Source organism: Cetorhinus maximus, chromosome 24 (genome assembly GCF_964194155.1).
Source record: "Cetorhinus maximus chromosome 24, sCetMax3.hap1.1, whole genome shotgun sequence".
NCBI classification, from domain to species: Eukaryota; Metazoa; Chordata; class Chondrichthyes; order Lamniformes; family Cetorhinidae; genus Cetorhinus; species Cetorhinus maximus.
In genome coordinates this window covers 44,232,485-44,255,726 of record NC_135902.1, presented here as the reverse complement: position 1 = coordinate 44,255,726, position 23,242 = coordinate 44,232,485, and the positions used below count along the sequence as shown (strand labels likewise).

At 42.8% G+C, this 23,242-nt stretch overlaps 1 protein-coding gene across 2 annotated transcripts in view; it reads right to left on the bottom strand.

Annotated features, from left to right (window-relative positions):
* Positions 1–23,242, bottom strand: part of cyth1b (cytohesin 1b) — a 225,176-nt gene that overhangs the window by 155,509 nt on the left and 46,425 nt on the right. Inside the window, exon 1 of one of the 2 annotated variants that reach the window (XM_078571144.1) lies at positions 21,617–21,899. The exons of the other annotated variant lie outside the window; for it this stretch is intronic. Coding sequence (XP_078427270.1) covers positions 21,617–21,692 — 76 coding nt within the window. The 5' untranslated portion in view covers positions 21,693–21,899. Of the gene's footprint in view, positions 1–21,616; positions 21,900–23,242 lie in introns of those variants that run through there. 2 annotated transcript variants of the gene reach the window in all.

Below are 23,242 nucleotides of genomic sequence, written 5' to 3'. Positions count from 1 at the left end.
GAGAAAAGAAATCAGTTTTTCCCAAACAAGTCCTAAGAGCACCTTGGCTCAAAATATTCTAAGTTTCTATTCCTTCTTCTCTCACCTCAAGGAAAATGTGTTGGAAATGCTCAAAAGGCATTTTTGTGCAAGACAAATGTTGGCGGTTTATGCTGGCAACGGCACCATTTGTTTATTTTTGGGACAAGTCTACACTGTATGTGTCTGTTATGCTTTTTCATGAGAGAAATTAACACTTCCATTTTGGGTAATCCACTCAATGTGCAGTCCCAAAATGACCCCAGTGACTCAGGCACCAAGGTAGCAGCAATTTATATTTATATAGTGCCTTTAACATAATGAAATGCCCCAAGGCATTTGCATAAGAGCATTATAAAACTATGAGACAGAGCCAGATAAAATGATATCAGGGCAGGTGACCAAAAGTTTGGTCAAAGAGGTAGGTTTTAGGAATGTCTTAAAGGAGGAAAGTGAATTAGAGAGCCAGAGAGGTTGAGGGAGGGTATTCCAAAAATTGGGGCGTAAGTATCATCAGAAACAGTCCAATGAGAATGTTTAACAGAGACTACTGGAAACAAGGCATCGAGGAACTTCCAAACATTTAACTATATACAACTATGTACAGGGATAGATAAGCATGAAGCTCTTCCAGAAGCATCTCTCCGAGTTCTAGTGGCGCGTGATCTGACTTTGATAATGTATGTTAGCTATTAACATAATAGATACTAACCTTCTATACCATATCTTCCCCCATGCCCCAAGTCTTTCATTCTGCTCATTGAACATTTACACATCTTACTTCCCCCCCCCCACTTCACAGTCATTTGCACTGGCAGTGTCAATCTCCAACTGTGTTTTCGGCCCTCTTAGAGGATGTGTAGGACCTATGTTCTTTATATTCTTCCTGAAACACACTTAACTCAGTAGACCGAGAGTCCTGTTCCTGGTGTACAATATAAAGGTGATAAACAGACGTGCTCTTTTTCTTCTTCTCTGCACCTCCATTAGAGGTTGTGCTGTTGGCTGCTCTTTCTCCAAAGAATGAGACTTGGTCAGCTTCTATTAAGGTTTGAACAGCTGTAGTGGGCCTGCAATCTTCTGATCCAACAATTTTGTTGTCTGGCAAAAGCATCCATCACTTAAGTGTATTCAATGATTCTTGTACCCGGAATGAAGTGCTGTACAATTCCAATGTCACGTTCAAGAATGAATCTAATGGACAAACAGAAGAATAAAGATTATTCTCAAGGAAAGCTGATGGTACCTTTGTTAATACAGTGGGGATTTGTCTTTCTGCTTGTGGTTGTTCTGCATGTGCACACTCTGCCACCATGTCAGTGTGAGTTTGCTGTTCACAAGGTATTGGCATTGAGATCTTCAGCAGTCAAGGCAACATCTTGAGTACAGCTGAGCGTCACCTCGGGTTCCATTACTATATAGTACTTTCATGTGATAAGTTGTTGTTCTGCTGCTTCTATTAGATTTGGAGAAGTTACACTTCAATGCACATCTGAAGTGTGAGAGAGGTCAGTAGCTAGTATATCAGCAGTTTCTGTCACTTCCTCTTCGGCCTTGACATCAGGGTTTGGGAAGTCAGCTTTGTGTTCTGCAGTTATCTCACTGGCCAATGTCAGAGCTTCTGTTCCTGGTGGTTCTATGTCATTAGTGCCCTTACCAGAACAGTCAGGTGGATTGGCATCCTGGCCATATTCATCAGTAATGTTCTGCTCAGAATCATGAGCGGTACCTTAGTTATCGTTCTCATCGACTCTCTCTTCAACAAGTAGTTGGAATTCCAGAATTTCCTCCCCTGGCTGGTCACCATGGTCAATGGTGGTCTGGTTTCCTCCAACTACCCTTTCCTCAGAGTACCACAATTTCCAAAATGCCCTCCTGTGGCTGCAGGTATGGAGCTTTCTCTATGGAGACTAGCTTGAACCGTTCTTGGTCGACTTGGATTTTCACTGCAACTGACGAATAAAGCTGCTGCAAAGCTTCTCTATTCATAATTAAGATTGCTCTTTATTAAGTAACGTACAGTGCCAGTAAGTTCTCTTTCATTACATCAAAGACTGGTAGTCATCTGCCCCAGTACCTTCAGTGGGGCGCCCACAGGACTTGGGAGTCGAATGGCAAATGGTTTGAGAATCTCAGGCTTCAGCCACTGTGCTACATCAAAAACGATTGATACTGCTGCTCCTGTGTCCAACTTAAAATTGGTTTAGTGGCCATTGACTATAATATCCATACGCCAAAAGGTCTCCTTGGATATTGAAACTTCACCCAAGAAAGGCACTTCATGTTCCTCGGTATCTTTTATTTCCTGGGTACTGCTTGATCTGATCAGTCTTCCTTTACATTAATGGAGGAGGAGGCTTTTTGTTGCTGCTTTCCACTTTAAAGTGACCTTGCCTCCTACGGGAATAACTCTCTGCATCAATGGCAGGACAGTCTTAATGCCTATGGGGCTTTTTTGAATATATTTTCCAGATTCCTGGATGCACTTGTTAAACTTCGCCCAGTCTATAACAATGTTCCTTCAAAGAATGAAATACAAATCAAAGGCCTTAATAACCTCTTCAAAGGTTGCTGTGTTCTCATTAGCACCCTGTCTTATTAAACTGTCATCTGTGCTGCTACCAATTGAATAGAGGAGTGTGCTAACCCTGAAGCGGTCCTATCCCTGTTGAATCTGCAATGCCAGCTTTGTCAGTGTGCTGCTTAGTCAGGGCCTTCCATGTGGTCAAAGGAGTCAGGTATAGATAGGGATTTTCCTTCCGATTCTTTGCTGCAGTCATTCCCTCACCACTTTATTTTCAATAGCTTTCACTTTCTCACCACCGAAAGTATCATCAGGGATGCTTGCTATTCGGTGAGTTTACCACTGCTACCATGAGGTATCATCAGAAACAGTCCCTGGTTGTGTTTAAGAGCGACAACTGGAAACAAGGTATCTATGAACTTTTAAACATTTATTAACTATATACAACTATGTGTTGCGATAGATAAGCACGAGGGTTCTTCCAGAAGCATCTCTCTCTGAGCCTTCTTGACATGTGATCTGACATCACAAATTGTGTATGGTAGCTATCAGCACAATAGCTATTAATTCTTTAGACGACAGGGGCCTAGGCAAGTGAAGGCACAATCACCAATGGTACAGTAGTTAAAAGAGAGGAGGATACTCAAGAAGCCAGAATTAGACGAATGCAGATTTCTGAGGGTTACAGGGCTGGAGGAGATTACAAAGAGGAAGAAGAGGGGAAGGCTGAGGCCACAGGGGATTAATAAACAAGGATGAGAATTTTAAAATCTAGACCAAAAGCCACTGTAGGTCAGGGAGCACAGAGATGACAAGGTAATGGGACTTGCTGTGAATAAAGACACAGGCAGCAGAGCTTTAGATGACCTCAAGTTTCTGGAGGGTAGAATGTGACAGAGCAACCAGGAGTACATTGGGGTAGTTCAGTCTAGAGGTAACGAAGGCAGGAATGAGGGTTTCAGCAGCAGATGAAATGGGAGAGGGATGAAGATATGGAGGTGAAAATAGGCATCTTAGTGGTGACACAAACAAAGTGGAAAGCTCATCTTGGAATCAAATTTGACACCAAGGTTGCGAACAATTAGGCTTAATCTCAGAGAGTTGCCAGGGAGAGGAATGGAGTCAGTAGCTAGGAAATGGTGTCAGAGTTTGGAGCTTTTTTTATATTCATTCATGGGATGTGAGCGCCATGGCTAGGCCAGCATTTACTGCCCATCACTAATTGCCCTTGAGAAGATGGTGGTGAGCTGCCTTCTTGAACCACTGCAGCCCATCTGGTATAGGTACACCCACAGTGCTGAAAGGAGGGAGCTCCAGGATTTTGACCCAGCGATAGTGAAGGAACGGCGAAATATTCCAGATGATAACGGTCGTGGTGGTGGAGGGAGTGCCAATCAAGCGGGTTGCTTTGTCCTGGATGGTGTTGAGCTTCTTGAGTGTTGTTGAAGCTGCACTCATCCAGGCAAATGGAGAGCATTCCATCACATTCCTGACTGTGCCTTGAAGATGGTGATCAGGCTTTGGGGAGTCATGAGGTCAGTTACTCGCCACAGGATTCCTAGCCTCTGACCTGCACTTGTAGCCACAGTATTTATATGGCTAGTCTAGTTCAGTTTCTGGTCAATGTTAACTCCCAGGATGTTGAGAGTGGGGGGTTCACCAATAGTAATGCCATTGAATGTCATGGGGAGATAGTTAGATTGTCTCTTGTTGAAGATAGTCATTGCCTGGCACTTGTGTGTCAGGAATGTCACTTGCCACTCATCACCCCAAGCCTGGATATTGTCCGAGCCTTGCTGCATTTGGACATGGACTGCTTCAGTATCTGAGGATTTGCAATTGGTGCTGAACACTGTGCAATCATCAGTGAACATCCCCACTTCTGACCTTATGATGGAGGAAGGGTCATTGATGAAGCAGCTAAGATGGTTGGGCCGAGGACACTACCCCGAGGAACACCTGCAGTGAGGTCTTGGAACTGAGATGACTGACCTCCAACAATTACAACCATCGACCTTTGTGCTAGGTGTAACTCCAACCAGTAGAGGGTTTTCCCCCCAGATTCCCATTGACTCCAGTTTTGCTAAGGCTCCTTGATGCCACACTCGGTCAAATGCTACCTTGATGTCAAGGGCAGTCACTCTCAGCTCACCTCGGGAGTTCAGCTCTTTTGTCTATGTTTGAACCAATGCTGTAATGAGGTCAGGAGCTGAATGACTCTGGCGGAACCCAAGCTGAGTGTCAGTGAGCAGATTATTGCTGAGTAAGTTCCCATGATAACACTGTTGATAACCCCTTCCATCACTTTACTGATGATCGAGAGTAGAGTGATGGAGCAGTAATTGGCTGAGTTGGATTTATTCTGCTTTTTGTGTACAGGACATACTTGGGCAATTTTCCCCATTGCTAGGTAGATACCAGTATTGTAGCTGTACTGGAACATGGCAAGTTCTGGAGCACAAGTCTTCAGTACTATTGCCAGAATATCATCAGGGCTCATAGTCTTTGCACTATCCAGTGCCTTCAGTCATTTCTTGATGTCACCTGTAGTGAATCGAATTAGCTGAGGACTGGCATCAGTGATTCTGGGGATGTTCAGAGAAGGTTGATATAATCATCCATATGGCACTCTGGCTGAAGGTTGTTGCAAGTGCTTCAGCCTTATCTTTTGCACTGATGTGCTGGGCCCCTCCAACATTGAGGATGGGGGTATTTGTGGAGCCTCCTCCTCCAGTGAGTTGTTTAATTGTCCACCACTAATGACAACTAGGTGTGGCAGGACATGCACAGCTTAGATCTAACACATTGGTTGTGGAATGGCTTAGGTCTGTCTATCACTTGCTGCTTATGCTGTTTGGCACACAAGTGGTCCTGTGTTGTCACTTCACCAGGTTGACACCCTATTTTTAGGTATGCCTGGTGCTGCTCCTGACTTGCCCCCCTGCACTCTTCATTGAACCAGGGTTGATCCCCTAGCTTGGTGGTAATGGTGGGTCATGGAAATGCTGGGTCATGAGGTTACAGATTGCAGTTGAGTACAATTCTTCTGCTGCTGATGGCCCACAGAGCCTCATGGCTGCCCAGTCTTGAGTTGCTAGATCTGCTCAAAATCTATCCCATTTAGGGCAGTGCCACACAACACAATGGCGCGTATCCTCAATGTGAAGACGGGACTTAGTCAAGGACTTTGCGATGGTCACTCCTTCTGATACTGTCATGGGCAGATGCATCTGCAGTGGGCAAGTTGATGAGGATGAGGTCAGGTATGTTTTTCCCTCATGTTGGTTCCCTCACCACCTGCCTTAGTGCCAGTCCAGCAGCTATGTCATTTAGGACTCAACCAGCTTAGTCTGTACTAGTACTACTGAGCCACTCTTGGTGATGGATACTGAAGTCCCCCACCCACAGTACAGGCTGCGCCCTTGCTATCCTCTGATTGCTCCACGTGATGCTCAACATGGAGTAGTACTTATTCATCAGCTGAGTGGGGAGAGGGGGCAGTTAGTACATGGTAATCAGGAGGAGATTTCCTTGCTTGTGTATTACAGACCCGAGATGGGAGGAGCATGCAGTTAATGCTAGCCCCAATGCTCCACAGATTGTAACAATAATTTTAAATGTTTAATTCACCCATGAAACTGGCCAATTGTTTACCTATGATACTGTTATTCCAAGCATGAAAAGACTCTAACCAGGCTTCTTTCAATAAACAAAGAGATATTGAGTTATCATAAAACAAACTACTTTTTCAAAACAAGTTAATAGACTGGTTAATATACAAGTTGTATTTCAGAAGTGTAACGATTTTCCCCTTTTTCAAAAAACACATTCCAACATACACACAAAAATAAGACAAAACAAACTCTTCAGAGACTGGAGGATGGGAACATTTCTTGTAAAAAGGATAAAATTCTAAAAAGATCTCGACACCGTTGATCTAACAGAGTTCTGGTCACAATAGATTTGGAAGTTCTTTCAGATGGATTTGTTAGTGAAACTGTCCTTGATGACTCTTATCACAACTTTTCGAATTGTCAAAAATAAAACAGATGAGTTATCCTGATGAGACATTTCTGAGGAAGGTTTAACACAAAGCAAGGCAGAGAGAGGGAAAGAGAGTCTGCTTCTAACATACACACACACACTCATTCCCTCTCTGACTGAGAGTCTTAAAGGCTAAGATGTTCAGAGAATACTTCTCTTGGGCCAGGTGTTTTTAACCAATCAGCAAGAGTCTCCAGCCTGACAACAGCATTTCTTTGTTAACTTAAGTATGCAAAGTATCTCTTCCCTCTCCAGGTGTCCCCCGCTGGACATCTATCTGTTGACCTGTGGTATCTTGAATGACATATTGACAGCCCCAAATTATTCTTGTAGACTTTTAAAAGTAACTCAGGAGGAAGAATGCCCAAAATTCAATGTCCTTCAATTTCTCCTAAAACGGGTTCCTCACATGTTTGACCTGCTGCCGTGAGACTTCGTTGGGTCTGGAGTCGATGTTGAGGACTCCCAGGGTAATTCCCTCCTGACTGTATACCACTGTGCTGCCACCTCTGCTGGGCCTGTCCTGCCAGTGGGACAGGACATACCCAGGGAAGGTGATGGTGGTGTCTGGAACATTATCTGGAAGGTATGATTCATGAGTATGACTATGTTAGGCTGTTGCTTGTCTAGTCTGTGAGACAACTCTCCCAATTTTGGCACAAGCCCCCAGCTATTACTAAGGAGGACTTTGCATGGTCGACAGGCTGAGTTTGCAATTATCGTTTCTGGTGCCTAGATCGGTGCTGGGCAGTCTGCCTGGTTTCATTCCTTATTGATTTTTTAGCGGTTTGCTAGACCATTTCAGAGGGCAGTTAAGAGTCAAGATAGATATTGCTGTGGGCCTGGAGTCACATGTAGGCCAGAGATTTCCTTCCCTAAAGGGCATTCATGAACCAGATAAGTCTTTAGAACAATGGACAATGGTTTCATGGTCATCATCAAACTTTTAATCCCAGATTTTTATCTGCCCTGGTGGGATTCGAGCCTGGGTCCCCAGAGCATTTCCCTGGGTCTGTGGATTACTAGCCCAGTGACAACACGACTATGCCATTGCCTCCCCTGAGTGGGGACCAAAGACAATGGCTTCAGTCTTCCCAATATTCAAATAATTAAATGTTGAATTATTAATTAACTCCCAAGATCAATGAAGGTAAGTAGTATGAGAACACCTTCAGGAGATAGTCCAACAACTCTCTGGACTTCCACACCACATATAGCATTACTCACGCTCACTGGAACAATATCTTGAAAAAGTATCCAGATGGAAGATTGATCAAACATCCAGCAGTCTAAAAGAACAAACCAACAACTAACCTATATGGAATGTATGAGCCCTTTAAATATCACTGCTGAAGTATTGTTGGTGCCTGTTAGTACCACAAATTAATGAGTAAGTTTATCAAATAGCAAGTCAGGTTTTGCAGCAGACGGATTTCCCAAATGGGTCCTCAAATAAGTGTACAACTCTTATTTAAACATAATTGAGGATTTTCAATGATTCTTGCAGCAGCCATGGATGCCTACAGAGGAACCCAAACTAATACGACAGGTGGTACAAATCTAGCATGGAACAAGTGTGCGCATGCTAGTCGCCATATTGGATCTTGTGACTGCTTTACAGATGTGTTTGCAGCCTGAGACTAGAGTTTCCATTCTCTCTTTAAGGGAACCAATGTAACACCTGTCACATTCCTAATGGGAAGCTGAAGGAACCAAGCCTCATCCCCACAACTGAAAGACAAAATAAAAGCAGTGACCATTTAATCCAATAGGTTGACGCAAATTTATTATTTAAATTAGAGCAACAGCAGCCATTTGTTCCAGCAGGATTCCCATCACTATACAGTTAAAAGTGGTCAATTAAAAGCTTGTTTCAGGTACAATTATGTACACAGCACTTGTTATTTTTGCACAGATAAGAATTATTGCACGATTGAATTATTATCAATTACAGTGGATACAAGGATTATCAACCCTGATTCACCTTTGCTGCAATATAACTGTCTATTCCTAAGACATAAATAGATATCTAAATGTTCAAAATCTCACTGCAGACAGCTCCTTATGGAACTGAATTATTTTAGTTCCCAGAAACACTTTCGTTGTATATTTGTACAAATAATCGGTCACCTTGATGTGCAAGTGAGGTTATTCAGAAATACAGACAAAGCAAGGTATGAATACATTACTAGGCAAATTTCAAGTGAGTCATAAGTACTGAACAGGGTGGTTTATAGTGCAGTAATATTCTATCATCTTGATACCTAAACTAAATGCTTTAAACTAAATGGTGGTTGGCGGGGTTGTTGGGGGTGGGGGGGGGGGGGGGGTGCGTTGGTGAGGGGTCAAGCTTGGGTAGATGTTGCAACTCATGGGGTAGAGTCAAAGCAGGACAGCAAAATAGTAATATAGGAAATAAGAGTCAGGGAATGGCAGGAAGGGAAAGAGAGAAAAAGCCTAAGAATGCACCAACGGTCAAGACTAAAAGTTGCACAGATAACAAAAAGGCAAAACTAAAGGCTCTGTATCTGAATGCACGTAGCATTCATAACAAAGTAAATGAATTGATAGCACACATTGAAGAAAATAAATATGATCTGGTAGCCATTACAGAGACATGGCTGCAGGATGAGAAAGATTGAGTCCTGAATATTGAGGGGTATATGACATTCAAGTAGAATAGGACACTAGGTGAAGGTGGAGAGGTAGCACTGTGAATCAAAGATGGCATTGGTGCACTAGTTAGAGATGACCTTTGTTCAGAAAGTCAAGATGTAGAATTGGTTTGAGCAGAGAAGAACAATAGTAGGAGAAAGAAGTCCCTAGTGGGAGTGATCTACAGGCCCCCTTACAGTAACCACAAGGTAGGACAAAGTATACAAGAAGAAATATTGGGTGCATGTGATAAAGGGACGGCAATAATCGTGGGTGATTTTAACCTATATATAAACTGGAAAAATCGGATTCGCAGTAGTAGCCTTGATGAAGCGTTCATAAAACGTTTGAGACAGTTTCTTAGTTCAGCATGTTGAGAAACCAACCAGAGAGCAGATTATATTAGACTTGGTATTGTGTAATGTGAATGGATTAATTAATGGCCTCAGAGTAAAGGCACCCCTAGGTAGCAGCAACCACAATATGATTGAATTTTATATCCAGTTTGAAAGAGAAGAGAGTGCATCTAAGACTAGTATTTTAAACTTAAATAAGGGCAACTATGTGGGCATGAAAGCTGAGCTAGCTGAAGCGAACTGGAATACTAGAGGATATATAAACAGAGGAGCAGCGGGAGACATTTAAGGGGACATTTCAGAATATTCAGAATAAGTATATTCCACCTATAAAGAAATATTCTAAGGGGAGGATCCACCATCCTTGGTTAACTAAAGAAGTTAAGGAAAGCATCAAATTTAAGGAAAAGGCATATAACTGCACAGAGATGAGTGGCAGGTCAGATAATTGGTCAGAATATAAAGAATGGCAGAGGATGACGAAAAGGTTAATCAGGGGAAAGAAATTAGAGTATGAGAGGAAGCTAGCTAGAAATGGAGAAATGGATAGCAAGAGCTTCTTCAGGTATTTAAAAAGGAAAATACTAAGTGTTGGTCCTCTGCAGAGCGAGGATGGGGAGTTAATAGTGGATAATAGGAAAATGGCGGATGAAATTAACAAATATTTTGCTTCTGTCTTCACTACAGAGGATACAAAATAATTCTAGTAACAGCCATAAATCAGGAGGTGGAAGGGAGAGGGGAACTTGGTGAAATTACAACCACAAGGGAAGCCTTGCTGAGCAAACTGTTGGAGCTGCGGGCGGCAAGTCTCCAGGTCCTGATAGACTTCGTTCTAGGATCTTAAAAGAGATGGCTAATGAGGTAGCAGGTGAGTTAGTGTTAATTTTTCAAAATTCGCTAGATTCTGGAAAGGTTTCATCTGACTGGAAAGTAGCAAATATAACTCTTCTTATTCAAGAAGGGAGGGAGACAGAAAACAGGAAATTATAGACCAGTTAGCCTGACATCAATCATGAGGAAGGTGTTAGAATTGATCATTAATGAGGTTACAGCTGGGCACTTAGAAAAACTCAAGGTAATTGGCAAGCGTCAGCATGGTTTTGTGAAAGGGAAATCATGTTTAACCAATTTGTTGGAGCTTGTTGAAGGATTAACTTGCGCTGTGGATAACTGAGAGCCTGCAGAGGTGCTGTACTTGGATTTCCAGAAGGCATTTGATAAGGTGCCAAGGTTGTTGCGGAGAATAAAAGCTCATGGTGTAGGGGGTAATGTATTAGCATGGATAGAAGATTGGCTGGCTGGCAGAAAACAGAGTATACCTAAATGGGTCATGTTCTCATTGGCAGGATATAATGAGGGGAATCTTGAAGGAGCCTCAACTTTTTACAATTTGTATCAATGATTTAGATGAGGGGAGCAAAGGCATGGTAACTAAATTTGCAGATGACACAAATATAGGTAGGAAAATATGTTGTGAAGAGCATATAAGGAGGTTGCAGACAGATATAGGTAGGTAGAGTGAGTGGGCAAAAATCTGGCAGATGGAGTATAATGTGGGAAAATGTGAAGTTGTTCATTTTGGCAGGAAGAATGAAAAAAATTAGACTGTTACTTAAATGGAGAACGACTGCAGAATTCTGAGGTGCAAAGGGGTCTAAGTGTTCTCATACATGAGTCACATCCTTTATTATGAGAGAAATTGAACATAAATGGAAGGATGTCATGCTTCAGTAGTAGAGGGAATTGGTGAGGCCACATCTCAAATACTATGCGCAGTTTTGGTCTCCTTATTTAAGGAAGGATGTAAATGCATTGGAGGTGGTTCAGAGGTTTTTTTTTTATTCATTCTCGGGATGTGGGCTTCACCAGCTGGGCCAGCATTTATTGCCCATCCCTAGTTGCCCTTGAGAAGGCGGTGGTGAGCTGCCTTCTTGAACTGCTGCAGTCCATGTGGTGTAGGTACATCCATGGCACTGTTAGGAAGGGAGTTCCAGGATTTTGACCCAGCAACAGTGAAGGAATGGCAATATATTTCCAAGTCAGGGTGGTAAGTGACTTGGAGGGGAACTTCCAAGTGATGGTGTTCCCATCTAAATGCTATGCTTGTCCTTCTAGATGGTACTGGTCGTGGGTTTGGAAGGTGCTGTTTAAGGACCCTTGGTGAATTCCTTCAGTGCATCTTGTAGATGGTACACACTGTTGCTACTGTGCGTCGGAGGTGGAGGAAGTGAATGTTAGATGATATGGGCCAATCAAGCGGGCTGCTTTGTCCTGAACATTGTCAAGCTTCTTGAGTGTTGTGGGAGCTGCACTCATCCAGGCGCCACACTACTGACTTGTGCCTTATAGATGGTGGACAGGCTTTGGGGAGGCAGGAGCTGAGTTACTCATCACAGGATTCCTAGCCTCTGACCTGCTCTTGTAGCCACAGTATTTATATGGCTAGCCCAGTTCAGTTTCTGGTCAATGGTAACCCCCAGGGTGTTGATAGTGGGGGATTCAGTGTTGGGAATGCCACTGAACATCAAGGGGCAATGGTTAGATCCTTTCTTGTTAGAGATGGTCATTACCTGGCACTTGCGTGGCACGACTATAACTTACCACTTATCAGTCCAAGCCTGGATATTGTCCAGGTCTTGCTGCATTTGGACATGGACTGCTTCGGTATCTGAGGAGTCGCGAATGGTGCTGAATATCATGCAATCATCAGTAAAGATCCCCACTTCTGATCTTCTGATGGAAGGAAGGTCATTGATAAAGCAGCTGAAGATGGTTGGGCTGAGGACACTACCCTGAGGAACTCCTGCAGCAATGTCCTTGAACTGAGATGATTGACCTCCAACAACCACAACCATCTTCCTTTGTGCTAGATACAAGTCCAAACAGTGGAGAGTTTTCCCCCGATTCCCATTGACTCCAGTTTTGCTAGAGGCTTTGATAACAAGGGCAGTCACTCACATCTCACCTCGGGAGTTCAGCTCTTTTGTCCATGTTTGAACCAAGGCTGTAATGAGCTCAGGAGCTGAGTGGCCCTGGCGGAACCCAAACTGGGTGTCAGTGAGCAGGTTATTGCTAAGCAAGTGCTGCATAAGAGGATTGTTGATGACCCCTTCCATTACAATACTGATGATCGAGGGGAAAGATGTGGCGGTAATTGGCAGGGTTGGATTTGTCCTACATTGTGTGTTATGGGACATACCTGACAATTTTCCACATAACTGGGTAGATGCCAGTGTTGTAGCTGTACTGGAACAGCTTGGCTAGGGGCGCAGAAAGTTCTGGAGCACAAGTCTTCAGTACTATTGCCGGAATGTTATCAGGGCCCATAGCCCTTGCAGTATCCAGTGCCTTCAGCAGTTTCTTGATATTACGTGGAGTGAATCGAATTCGCTGATGACTGGCATCTGTGATGGAGGAAGCAGAGACGATCATCCACTCGGCACTTCTGGCTGAAGATTGTAGTAAATGCTTCAGCCTGGTCTTTCGCGCTGATGCGCTGGACTGCCCCGTGATTGAGGATGGGGATATTTGTGGAGCCGCCTCCTCCAGTGAGTTGTTTAATTGTCCACCACCATTCATGACTGGATATGGCAGGACTGCAGAGCTAAGATCTGATCCGTTGGTTGTGGGATCGATTAGCTCTGTCTATCACCTGCTGCTTATGCTGTTCGGCGTGCTAGTCCTGTGTTTATAGCTTTGCCAGATTAACACTTCATTTTTAGGTATTCCTGGTGCTGCTCCTGGCATTCCCTCCTGCACTCTTCACTGAACCAGGGTTGAGCCCCTGGCTTGATGGTAATGGTAGAGTGGGGGATGTGCCAGGCCATGAGGTTACAGATTGTGTTCCGAGTACAATTCTGCTGCTAATAGCCCACAGCGCCTCATGGATGGCCATCTTGAGCAGCTAGATCTGTTTGAAATCTATCCCATTTAGCACATTGGTAATGCCACACAACACAACAGAGGGCGTCCTCAAAACGAAGGCGGGACTTCGTCTCCACAACGACTGTGCGGTGGCCACTCCTACTCTCATGGGCAGATGCATCTGCAGCAGGCAGGTTGATGAGGATGAGGTCAAGTATATTTTTGCCTCTTGTTGGTTCCCTCACCACCTGCTGCAGACGCAGTCTAGCCGCTACTCGGCTAGCTCGGTCACTAGTGGTGCTACCAAGCCACTCTTGGTGATGGGCATTGAAGTCCCCCATCCAGAGTACATTATACGTTCTTGCCACCCTCAGTGCTTCTTCCAAGTGATGTTCAACATGGAGGAGCACTGATTCAATGGGGGGAGGGGGCTGGGTATGTGGCAATCAGCAGAACATTTCCTTGCCATGTTTGACCTGATGCCATGAGACTTCATGGGCTCTGGAGTCGATGTTGAGGACTCCCAGGGCAACTCTCTCCTGACTCTGCCACTGTGTCACCAACTCTGCTGGGTCTGTTTCCACGTCCAACAGGACGTACCCAGGGATGGCGGTGGTGGTGTCTGGGACATTATCTGTAAGGTATGATTCCATGAGGATGGCCATGTCAGGCTGTTGCATGACTAGTCAGTGAGACAACTCACTGTTTTGACACTAGCTCCCTGATGTTAGTAAGGAAGACTTTGCAGAGTCATCAGGGCTGGGTTTGCCATTGTCATTTCCTGTGCCTAGGTCAATGCTGGGTGGTCTGCCCAGTTTCATTCCTTTTAGGCTTTTTAGCAGTTTGATACAACTGAGTGGCTTGCTAGGCCATTTCAGAGGGCATTTAAGAGTCAATCACATGGCTGTAGGTCTGGAGTCACATGTAGGCCAGACTAGGTAAGGACAGCAGATTTCCTCCCCTAAAGGAAGGTAGTGAACCAGATGGGTCTTTATGTAAGACTTTTAATTCCAGATTTTTATTGAATTCAAATTCCACCATCTGCCGTGGTGGGATTCAAACCTGGGTCCCCAGAGCATTACACGAGCATTACTAGTCCAGCGACAATACCACTACGCCATCAATTGATACACGGAATAAGCAGGTTGTCTTATGAGGAAAGGTTGGACAGACTGGGCTCGTTTCCACCGGAATTTAGAAGAGTGAGGGGTGCCTTGATTGAAGTATATAAGATCTCAACAGTCATGACAAGGTGGACATGGAAATGATGTTTCCTCTTGTAGCTGAGTCCAGAGCTAGGGGGCACTGTTTTAAAATTAGGGGCCACCCTTTTAGGACAGAGATGAGGAGCAATCTTTTTCTCTGAGGGTTGTGCAACTTTGGAACTCTCTGCCCCAGAAAGTGGTGGAGGCAGGGCCATTGAATATCTTTAGGGCGCACATAGATTGATTCCCTTGCCTAACAAGAATCTAAGATTATTGGGGTAGATGGGGATGTGGAATTATAAATACAAACAGATCAGCCATGATCTTACTGAAAAGCGAAGCAGGCTCGAGGCGCTGAATGACCTACTTCTGCTCCTATTTCATATGTTTGTGTAAGTGGATATGCCTCCACACAGCCTCGTTTCCACACATCAAATGGATTCCTCAATTCTGAATATACAGGACAGAATCTCCTCTTAAAAGCAGTCTGTCTACTTCTACTTTTAACTTTACAAATTGGAAATGTTTGATCATAAATGAATTTAAGCACGCGATTTAGACAAATATGTACCAGGAGAACATAAGCAGAAAAATCAGGACAAAGCTGATTCTTTTGCCTTTGGTGAGGAGAGTAAATGTCGTCACAGTGAGATGGAAAGGGTTAACATAATTGGCAAGTATCAAAACAAAAAGTTAAATGGGTAAAATCTGTAGTCCACTCTGGAAAGCTATATAATACAACTAGACAGCATTCCCTGCAGCCAAGGTGCTCCAAATAATAAATCCCTACATTGATGCATTACAAACCTTTTTGAACAAGATTTTAATCCAAAACAAAATTCTGACAATGTTTCAGGAACTCAGAAGCAATAATATAATCACACATGAAGTTAACAAGCTTTGTTTCAAAGAAACTCGAGAGACAGCACTGCTCCAAGAATAGGAATTACCAATCTCAGCTCCATCATCACAGGAATGTGCAATAAGGGTGTGTGCCCACAATCCACGTCACTATCACCCACTTCCCAATAAGCTGTCCACTGATCACCATCAAGAGAGAACTGGAAGGTCAACTGGACACTCTCCAGGCAAAGGAGGTAAGTGACAGAAGACATTGAAAGGATAAAGAACAAAGTAGCTTGGAAAGGGGATTTATCCTTCTAATCAAGAAGGAACAACTTTTCTACAATCACTTTATCCCATTATGAACATATGAATTAGGAGTGGGAGTAGGCTACTCGGCCCCTTGAGCTTGTTCCACTATTCAATAAGATCACGGCTAATCCGATTGCAACCTCCCAACTACCCCCGATAACCTCTCACCCTCTTGCTTATCAAGAATCTACCTACCTCTGCCTCAAAAATATTCAAAGACTCTGCTTCCACTGCCTTTTGAGGAAGAGAGTTCCAAAGACTCTCAACCCTCAGAAAAAAATTATCCTCATCTGTCTTAAATGAGCAACCCCTTATTTTTAAACAGTGACCTCTAGTTCTAGATTCTCCCACAAGAGGAAACAACCTCTCCACATCCACCCTGTCAAGACCCCTCAGGATCTTAAAGGTTTCAATCATTTCAAGGTGATCTAATCAATCACAGCACAAAATCTACTGACATTCTCAATATTTCTAGCATGAATTCCAGACCCAATGCTTCAAATTATGATAAGTAGTTCTGAAGAAGTCAAACAAGCCACAACAGGTTTCAATGTCATGTCCTGCACCAAATCATTTAAGCAGCACAGTTACATCTGTTTTCAAATGCCATATAGTGTCTTTGAAAACCTGAGGAATCCCACACCACTTCATTGTCAATTAAGTGCTTTTGAAGTCTAGTCACCATTATAATATAGAGAAATACGGCAGTCAATTTTCACATAATGAAATCCCACAAATAGTAATTAAACAAATTGCACATAATCTCTTTCAATGCTATTGGTTAAGGTATAAATATTGGCCAGGACTGCCTGAACATATTGCTCTTCTTTAATTGGTGCATGGTATTTTTTATGCCCAGGTGAGGCTTCCATTTAGCAAGGTGGGAAGCAAAATACACCAGATGGGAGGTTCAGGAAACTGTCAAAAAGCTACTAAATATGGGGTGGATGATAGAGAAGTTTGGGACTTCATCCAGAAGATGTCAGAAGCTGGGGTTGGAGAATCGGATGGAGGGAAGGGTTGAAGGCTCAGGAGGGAATGGAGAGAGATCTGGATGCAGGAACAATTGTGGTGAATGGAGTGTGGGAGCATAGGCGATCCAGAAATACTTGTAACGAGTGTAGTCTGGCCTTGAAAGGTCTAAGGGTGACTGAGCTCTAGCAACACTCATGGTGGGGAAGCGGTATAAATGATTTCTCAAGGGCAATTAGGGATGGGCAATAAATGCTGGCCAAGCCAGCGATGCCCACACCTCATGAAAGAAAAAAAAAACTGCAGAGTGGGATGTGAGGGAAGGAGGTTAGGAGTATTCATCGGGAGTTTGAGAGTTGAACTTTGGGTTCTGGGCAGGGTTGGTGCCCACGGACAGTTAGGAAGTGGCTTGAGGCTGGAATCGTATGGGTGTTGGAATACTGCAGGCGAAAAGGGTTATGGGGCCACCATGAGCAAAGGCCATTGAAGTAGTAGGTGGCAATTTGAAGAGTTGCGAAACACACTGCCAGGCCTTATGTACTGGCCCAGGGCAAGGAGTAACTAGACCTGGGAATGGGGCACAGGGATTAGTCAGGAATACACTATAGATACTAAATCAGAGTGGAAAGAAATAAATGCATTGGTAGTGGGCAAGAGACACTACACAAAAGGCATCACTCAAGAGTGCGAGGCCCAGAGCATCTCTTCGCCAGGTAATAATCACAAACATTTCAGTCCTAAAATTCCACTGAAAATGTGAGGGATGAAGAGGGTGGTGAGGCAGGATTTTCAGCCTGATTGACAAAAGCTAGAGCCAACATATCAAACAATACCCTTCATAGGATCAATAACTTGATCAGCTTGAGTTTAAAGGCTACTTGCTGAAGGTTCTGCCAAGACAACCAACCTGGCCTGAATGCTAAAAACTTTAAGGAAAGTTTTGTTGTTAATTTAAAAAACATCTTTTTACAGTTCAGTAAAAATGTAATGCTTTTCTGTCAAGGGGCTGGAAAGCAGTGGGGTGTTTTACAAACAAGCAAGACCCGTCAAGCTCAGTGAATAGCTAATGTTACCATCAACAGTGTTTATTATACTCTATAGGGGAGAAATCTTTACAATTACATTCTGGTGCAATAATGGCATAGGAAGGTCGAGTCATGATTTGCACAGACTGCAAAAAAAGAGAAAACACAGGTTGTACAAAAAAAAAGCAATCAACAAATCCCAACCCAGTAGTTCAAACTCCAGTCAAGTACTCTAAATTCAAGATGGAATCTCAAAAACTTTAAAATCTTCAGTTTCTCTTTTACTGATAGATGTTGTAATCTGAACTTCACATTTGACAGTTATCATTCCTGCTCAGTAAAAAGCTTTACTTAGTTGGGAGTTGCAATGATTACGTAAGTAGTACGCAGGTCTCAATTAATACTATGGCCGGAATTTTCTGACCCCTTTGGCATCGGGCAGGCGGGGACAATATAGCAAGGCAGCTAAAAATCAGTTTCATGCCATTGTGATACCAGTTTGCCATCATCTGCTCCACCCATCAACGGCTGTGCTTCCCGTCACCGCACGTCAAGAACCTAATTTCAATACTTTACCATCTCATTATAACCCCTGCTCACTGGAATCAACCACCCCCACACTGGATCATCCAGGCACCACACTGATGTGTTTCACAATTGTAGATAAGCAACTTGCACCTGGCAACCTGCACTTCGCTCAGGACTTCAGGTTTGTTTGCCTATCTTGCTTCACTACCTTGGCGGCACTCGCAGTCATCAGCACCGGGCTTTACACGCAGCACCACATCACTTTTAGAGGGGCTCACTGGCTGGTCTCTACCTACAGACCAGCGTAAGGCAGGGGTGGCTTTTCAATGGCTGTAGGGCTAGGGCTTGCTTGGGGAAGGGAGAGAAGTGGCCTCAGGCAAGGGAAGAGGCTGCATGGCGAGGGGTATACCAGGGTGTGTTGGGGGGCACATGTTGATTTGTGCAAGTGACCTCAAGATGGTGAAGGCTGAGGAGGCAGTCTCCATGGGAGATGAGGCCAGATGGAGATGTGAGGGTGTGTGAGAGAGTGGTGATGTCCCTTGAGCTGGCAGTTAGAGAGGTGCCAGTGAATGTGTGATGGCCTTGTGAGTGTGAGAGTTGAGTGTGATAAGATGGTTGCCTTGCCCTGGCAGCACGGACGAGATCATTCACCCATTTTCAGCACTGGACGGCTGACTTCTTGCATGCACTGACCGCCTCTGCCACTGCCTGCCAAGCCGGAGTGGTGAGATTGATGGGCCTCCTGCGGCCACAGTGGGGGTACAGCACATCACAGCAGGCCTCCACGGCTTCTAGAAGGCACCCCAGGGATGCATCACTGAATCAGGGGAGCTGCACTCTTGGCTTTTTGGTCCATGTCTTCACCAGAGGTGTCTTGGGCTGCAAGCATTGAGAAGTGTGCACGCAGCTACAGTTTAAATATGGCACCCTGCACAAGGAACTGGTAAGGTAATGGGGTAGTGGGCAATTCGGAGGTCACCCACCAGTGAGACTGGCATGTTTCCTGTGGCTGCATAATTAATGAGGCAGCAATGGAACGACAGTGTGAAAACCCGCCATTGCGGCTGACTGGCAAAACAACTTTTCTCCCACCTGCTACCACCCTTGTGCGAATATGGGACGAATCTGCCCTATGAAATGCTCCTATTTGGGAAAGGATTTCAGCATTGCATATGTAAAATTTCTAATCTACTTTGCATACCTTACAATCATAGTTTAAACCACAAAAGTGAATAGATGATTTAAATCATGTAATGAAATTGGCTGTGCAATGTGAAGTGACCAGCTCTTTTAAGTTCATAAATAGTAGGGCATAAGTTCACAACACATCTGCATATGCAACCATTTCAATGACTGCAATGTCTGAACACGTAGGTTACATTTAAGAACAGAATCCTCGAGCTAATTGAAGCTAATTGCTGTGAATATTTCATGCTTTAATCAGCTGAGTGATGCCTAATTCACTATTAGTACTGACAAACACAACAGACTTTAATAGTAGGCATGCATTTTGCACGCAGCATTTGGATTTACTGGCAGAAGGCAACAATCCTCAACAGGTTCTATTTTCCCAAATTAATATTTGAATTTGTTCGTGGTCCAAATGAGTAATCTACTAAATGAATGAATGACATCATATTCAAAAGGATCAAGGCGGAAAGGTTGCTGCCAGATTATAAAGCACTGTATTATATTTTAATCAACTATTATTTCAGAATATTAGAATTCCCTGCAATATTCTTCTGATAAGTATAAAGTACGAGTTTCGATAAAAGGCATTTTCTAAATATGCAATGTAATTTTTTTCTTAGTGGTATATGTGATATTAACATGTACACATTTAAAAGTATAACTAGTTAAATGCCTTCTCAACTATTCTAGAATTGGGAGGAGGGAAGGGAATAGAGAATAGACCAAATTAATTTTTTAGAAGCATACAGCAGAGGAGGCCATTCAGTCCATCATGTCTGTGCTGGTTCGGGTTATCCAATTATTCCCACTCCCTGTGATCTTTGCTCATAACCCTGCAAATTTCTTCCTTTCAAGGCGGAGGCAGATTCAAATATGGCTTTTAAAAAGGAATTAGATGATTATGTGAAGAGAAAAAATTGCAGTGCTACAGGGAAAGGGTGGGAGAGTGGGACTAGCTAAGTTGCTCTTCCAGTGAGCTGGCACGGACATGAAGAGTCGAATGGTTTCCTTCTCTGCTGTAACCATTCTATGATTCTATGGAATCCTGTTGACATGAACTATTATTCCTCAAGGGGCAACCGACTGCATCTCAGCTGCTTTAAAACTGCCATATGGTCTACTATCTGTCAATATAATGAAAGTCAATTAGGCACATACTTCAGGATCAACAAACTCACCCAAATCTAGACAAAAGCATGTGTATTTTGACATCTTATAAAATATACCATACAATGATGACTAGCCAATGAATATTTACTGCAACATTCAAGTGTTTTACTAATCAATCCAAATGCAATACATTTTCCCTGTTACTATGAATGTTAGACTATGAAATTCAAATTAACAAAGCACATTTCATTAAAGCTAATCAATACCACCTCAGCTCTCTTCCGCACAACACAGCGAATATGCAGGCACAAGCAATACTTAATTTCTAAATATCATAATTCTATTACAAACTGAGAGGAAAAATTAGAGTTAGCAAGCCAATACAGGAAGGAAATTTTATGGAAAAATAACAAGTGCTTATATTTCCAGCAGGTTTCCAGATGTTTCATTGCTCAAAACTCCAGATGAGTATATAGAAACCAATAGTGAAAGTCACCACTGGAATTAAATTTCAAAGTCATCCGAAAAGCTGAGAGCTTTAGGAAAAAAAAGTTGCAGAATTTCAGGAGTAAATACAATCGCACGGTTTAATTTATTTTTAAATATTCCCTCTTCCAATGCAATTTTAAAGACACACGAAACTACTCTTTAATAGCAAACACATGATTTCCATTTTCTTGGTTACTATGGACCTCCAGGTCATACAGACACACAGTACAATGCTTTCGCAATATACACTAACAGGAGATATTTTTAAACACTTTTAAGACTAAACAATCATGCTGAAAGATAGTTCAGGGTAACACAGATAAAGGTGTTTCGCGTTTCAGAGAGGTTTACGTTATGTTATGTCCATTTTATCTGGTCAGCTGTTTTTTATTCACTTTCAAACCACCACTTAAAGTGCTGATTCTTACAGTACTGGCTAACGGCTACTTTTCAGCTTGAAACCTTGTTCAGACGTACCTGGTTTTACATTTACACTTGGACACAGGAAAGCCTGGAAGCTAGACGCACAGAGCTCACTAACAGTCCCCATCATTCGGTTCAATGTTTTATAATCCAAAAGCCGGCAAATGCATTTATTTCAGTGGATATGGTCTTTTCTCCACACAGGCTTCATAGGATCATTTAATCTCTCTGGCAGTCAGACAGAGTCTTGAAGTTCTCTCCCAAATGGGGAAATACTATATATAGAGAGAAACCATATGACAGTCTCTTGATGCACCACTGCAGCAGACTGTCAGTAATCGAATTTCACTGGCCACACATCCAGGCAAGGCTTAAATATTTCCAAATTGCCAAGTATTACAACGTCACTGCCTGACAACCTACCTCTCAGCCTTCATTCAGCCAATCAGGTACACGCAGGAGAAAACACAATCTAAGCTCTAATTAAGCAATAAAGTCAAATAATTGTGAATTACTTTTATCTCCAACCCTACCTCCCACTAGCCCCTCTTCAAGCTGCATTGCATTAAATTTTCTTCTAGGGGCTTTTAATTATGATGAGGATTCTATGTTCACCTACGAAACCTTTTTAGCATCAAGTGTTCATTGTTGCTTAGCAACTCACTGTTCCGTTACATAAAATGAACATACTGCAAAAATGTACCACCAGTATTGTGAAAAAGGGTTTTTTTTTTAAAACTGACAGAAATTAAGAGCTAGTGTTACAAAAATAGACCAACTTAAAAGTGATTACAACTAGAAGTTTCTTCAAAAGAATGAAAAGATTCTTTCGAATGTGATTCCAAGATTCCTGCTTCGTAGTAAAATGAACTGTATTCCCTAATTTACTGACAAAACATAAGTATTATTTTACAACTGACCACATTACTGCCAATTTATGCCACACTACAAAATATCCTATCTTCAGAGGATTTTTTTTGCAATGTTTTAATCCGTTGACCCACCATATTTCACCATAAGAAATATGCCCCTCAGGTATTCATAATGAATTTCAGGAGTCTGCACATTTCTACTGCGATGTGACAGGTTAAATATAGAAGTTTTGACAAGATATAAATGTATCACATTACTACCAAAGGTTTGTTTTATAATGTAATTTTTTTTAAAGAATAGGCTGATAGGCCATTTTATTCTTTTCTCATTTACAATTCAATTTTTTGAAAAATGACCTTCAAAAAAAAAACAGAACAATACTGCACGAATGGATTTATTCATTTGGCAATTTTTCCAAACAATAGTCAAAGAGCAGATAACAGTTGTGGTTCAATAACTGTCATCAAGTTTCTTTCCCAAGATTCCGTTCTCACGTTTGGTTACCTCCAGGAGTGCTCATCGAAGCTCAAGTTCTGCTCTTTTGCACTCGAGTTACCACATTTTGCACAAGGCAGGAGTGAAACTTTGCATGGCAGCCACTTCAAAGCCCAGCCCCATTTCTTCAGTGGCATCAGCTGACTATCTGACCACTATCACATTTGAAACTTGATGATATGCTGCTGGGGGATTGCAGGAGCAGCAGAGTTGAAGATATACTATTCAACATATTTTCCTTTAGAAATAAGACATTTTCACACAATAGATGTGCTCCTTTAAATAAAAAGCCACATATCCTTTAAATAAAAA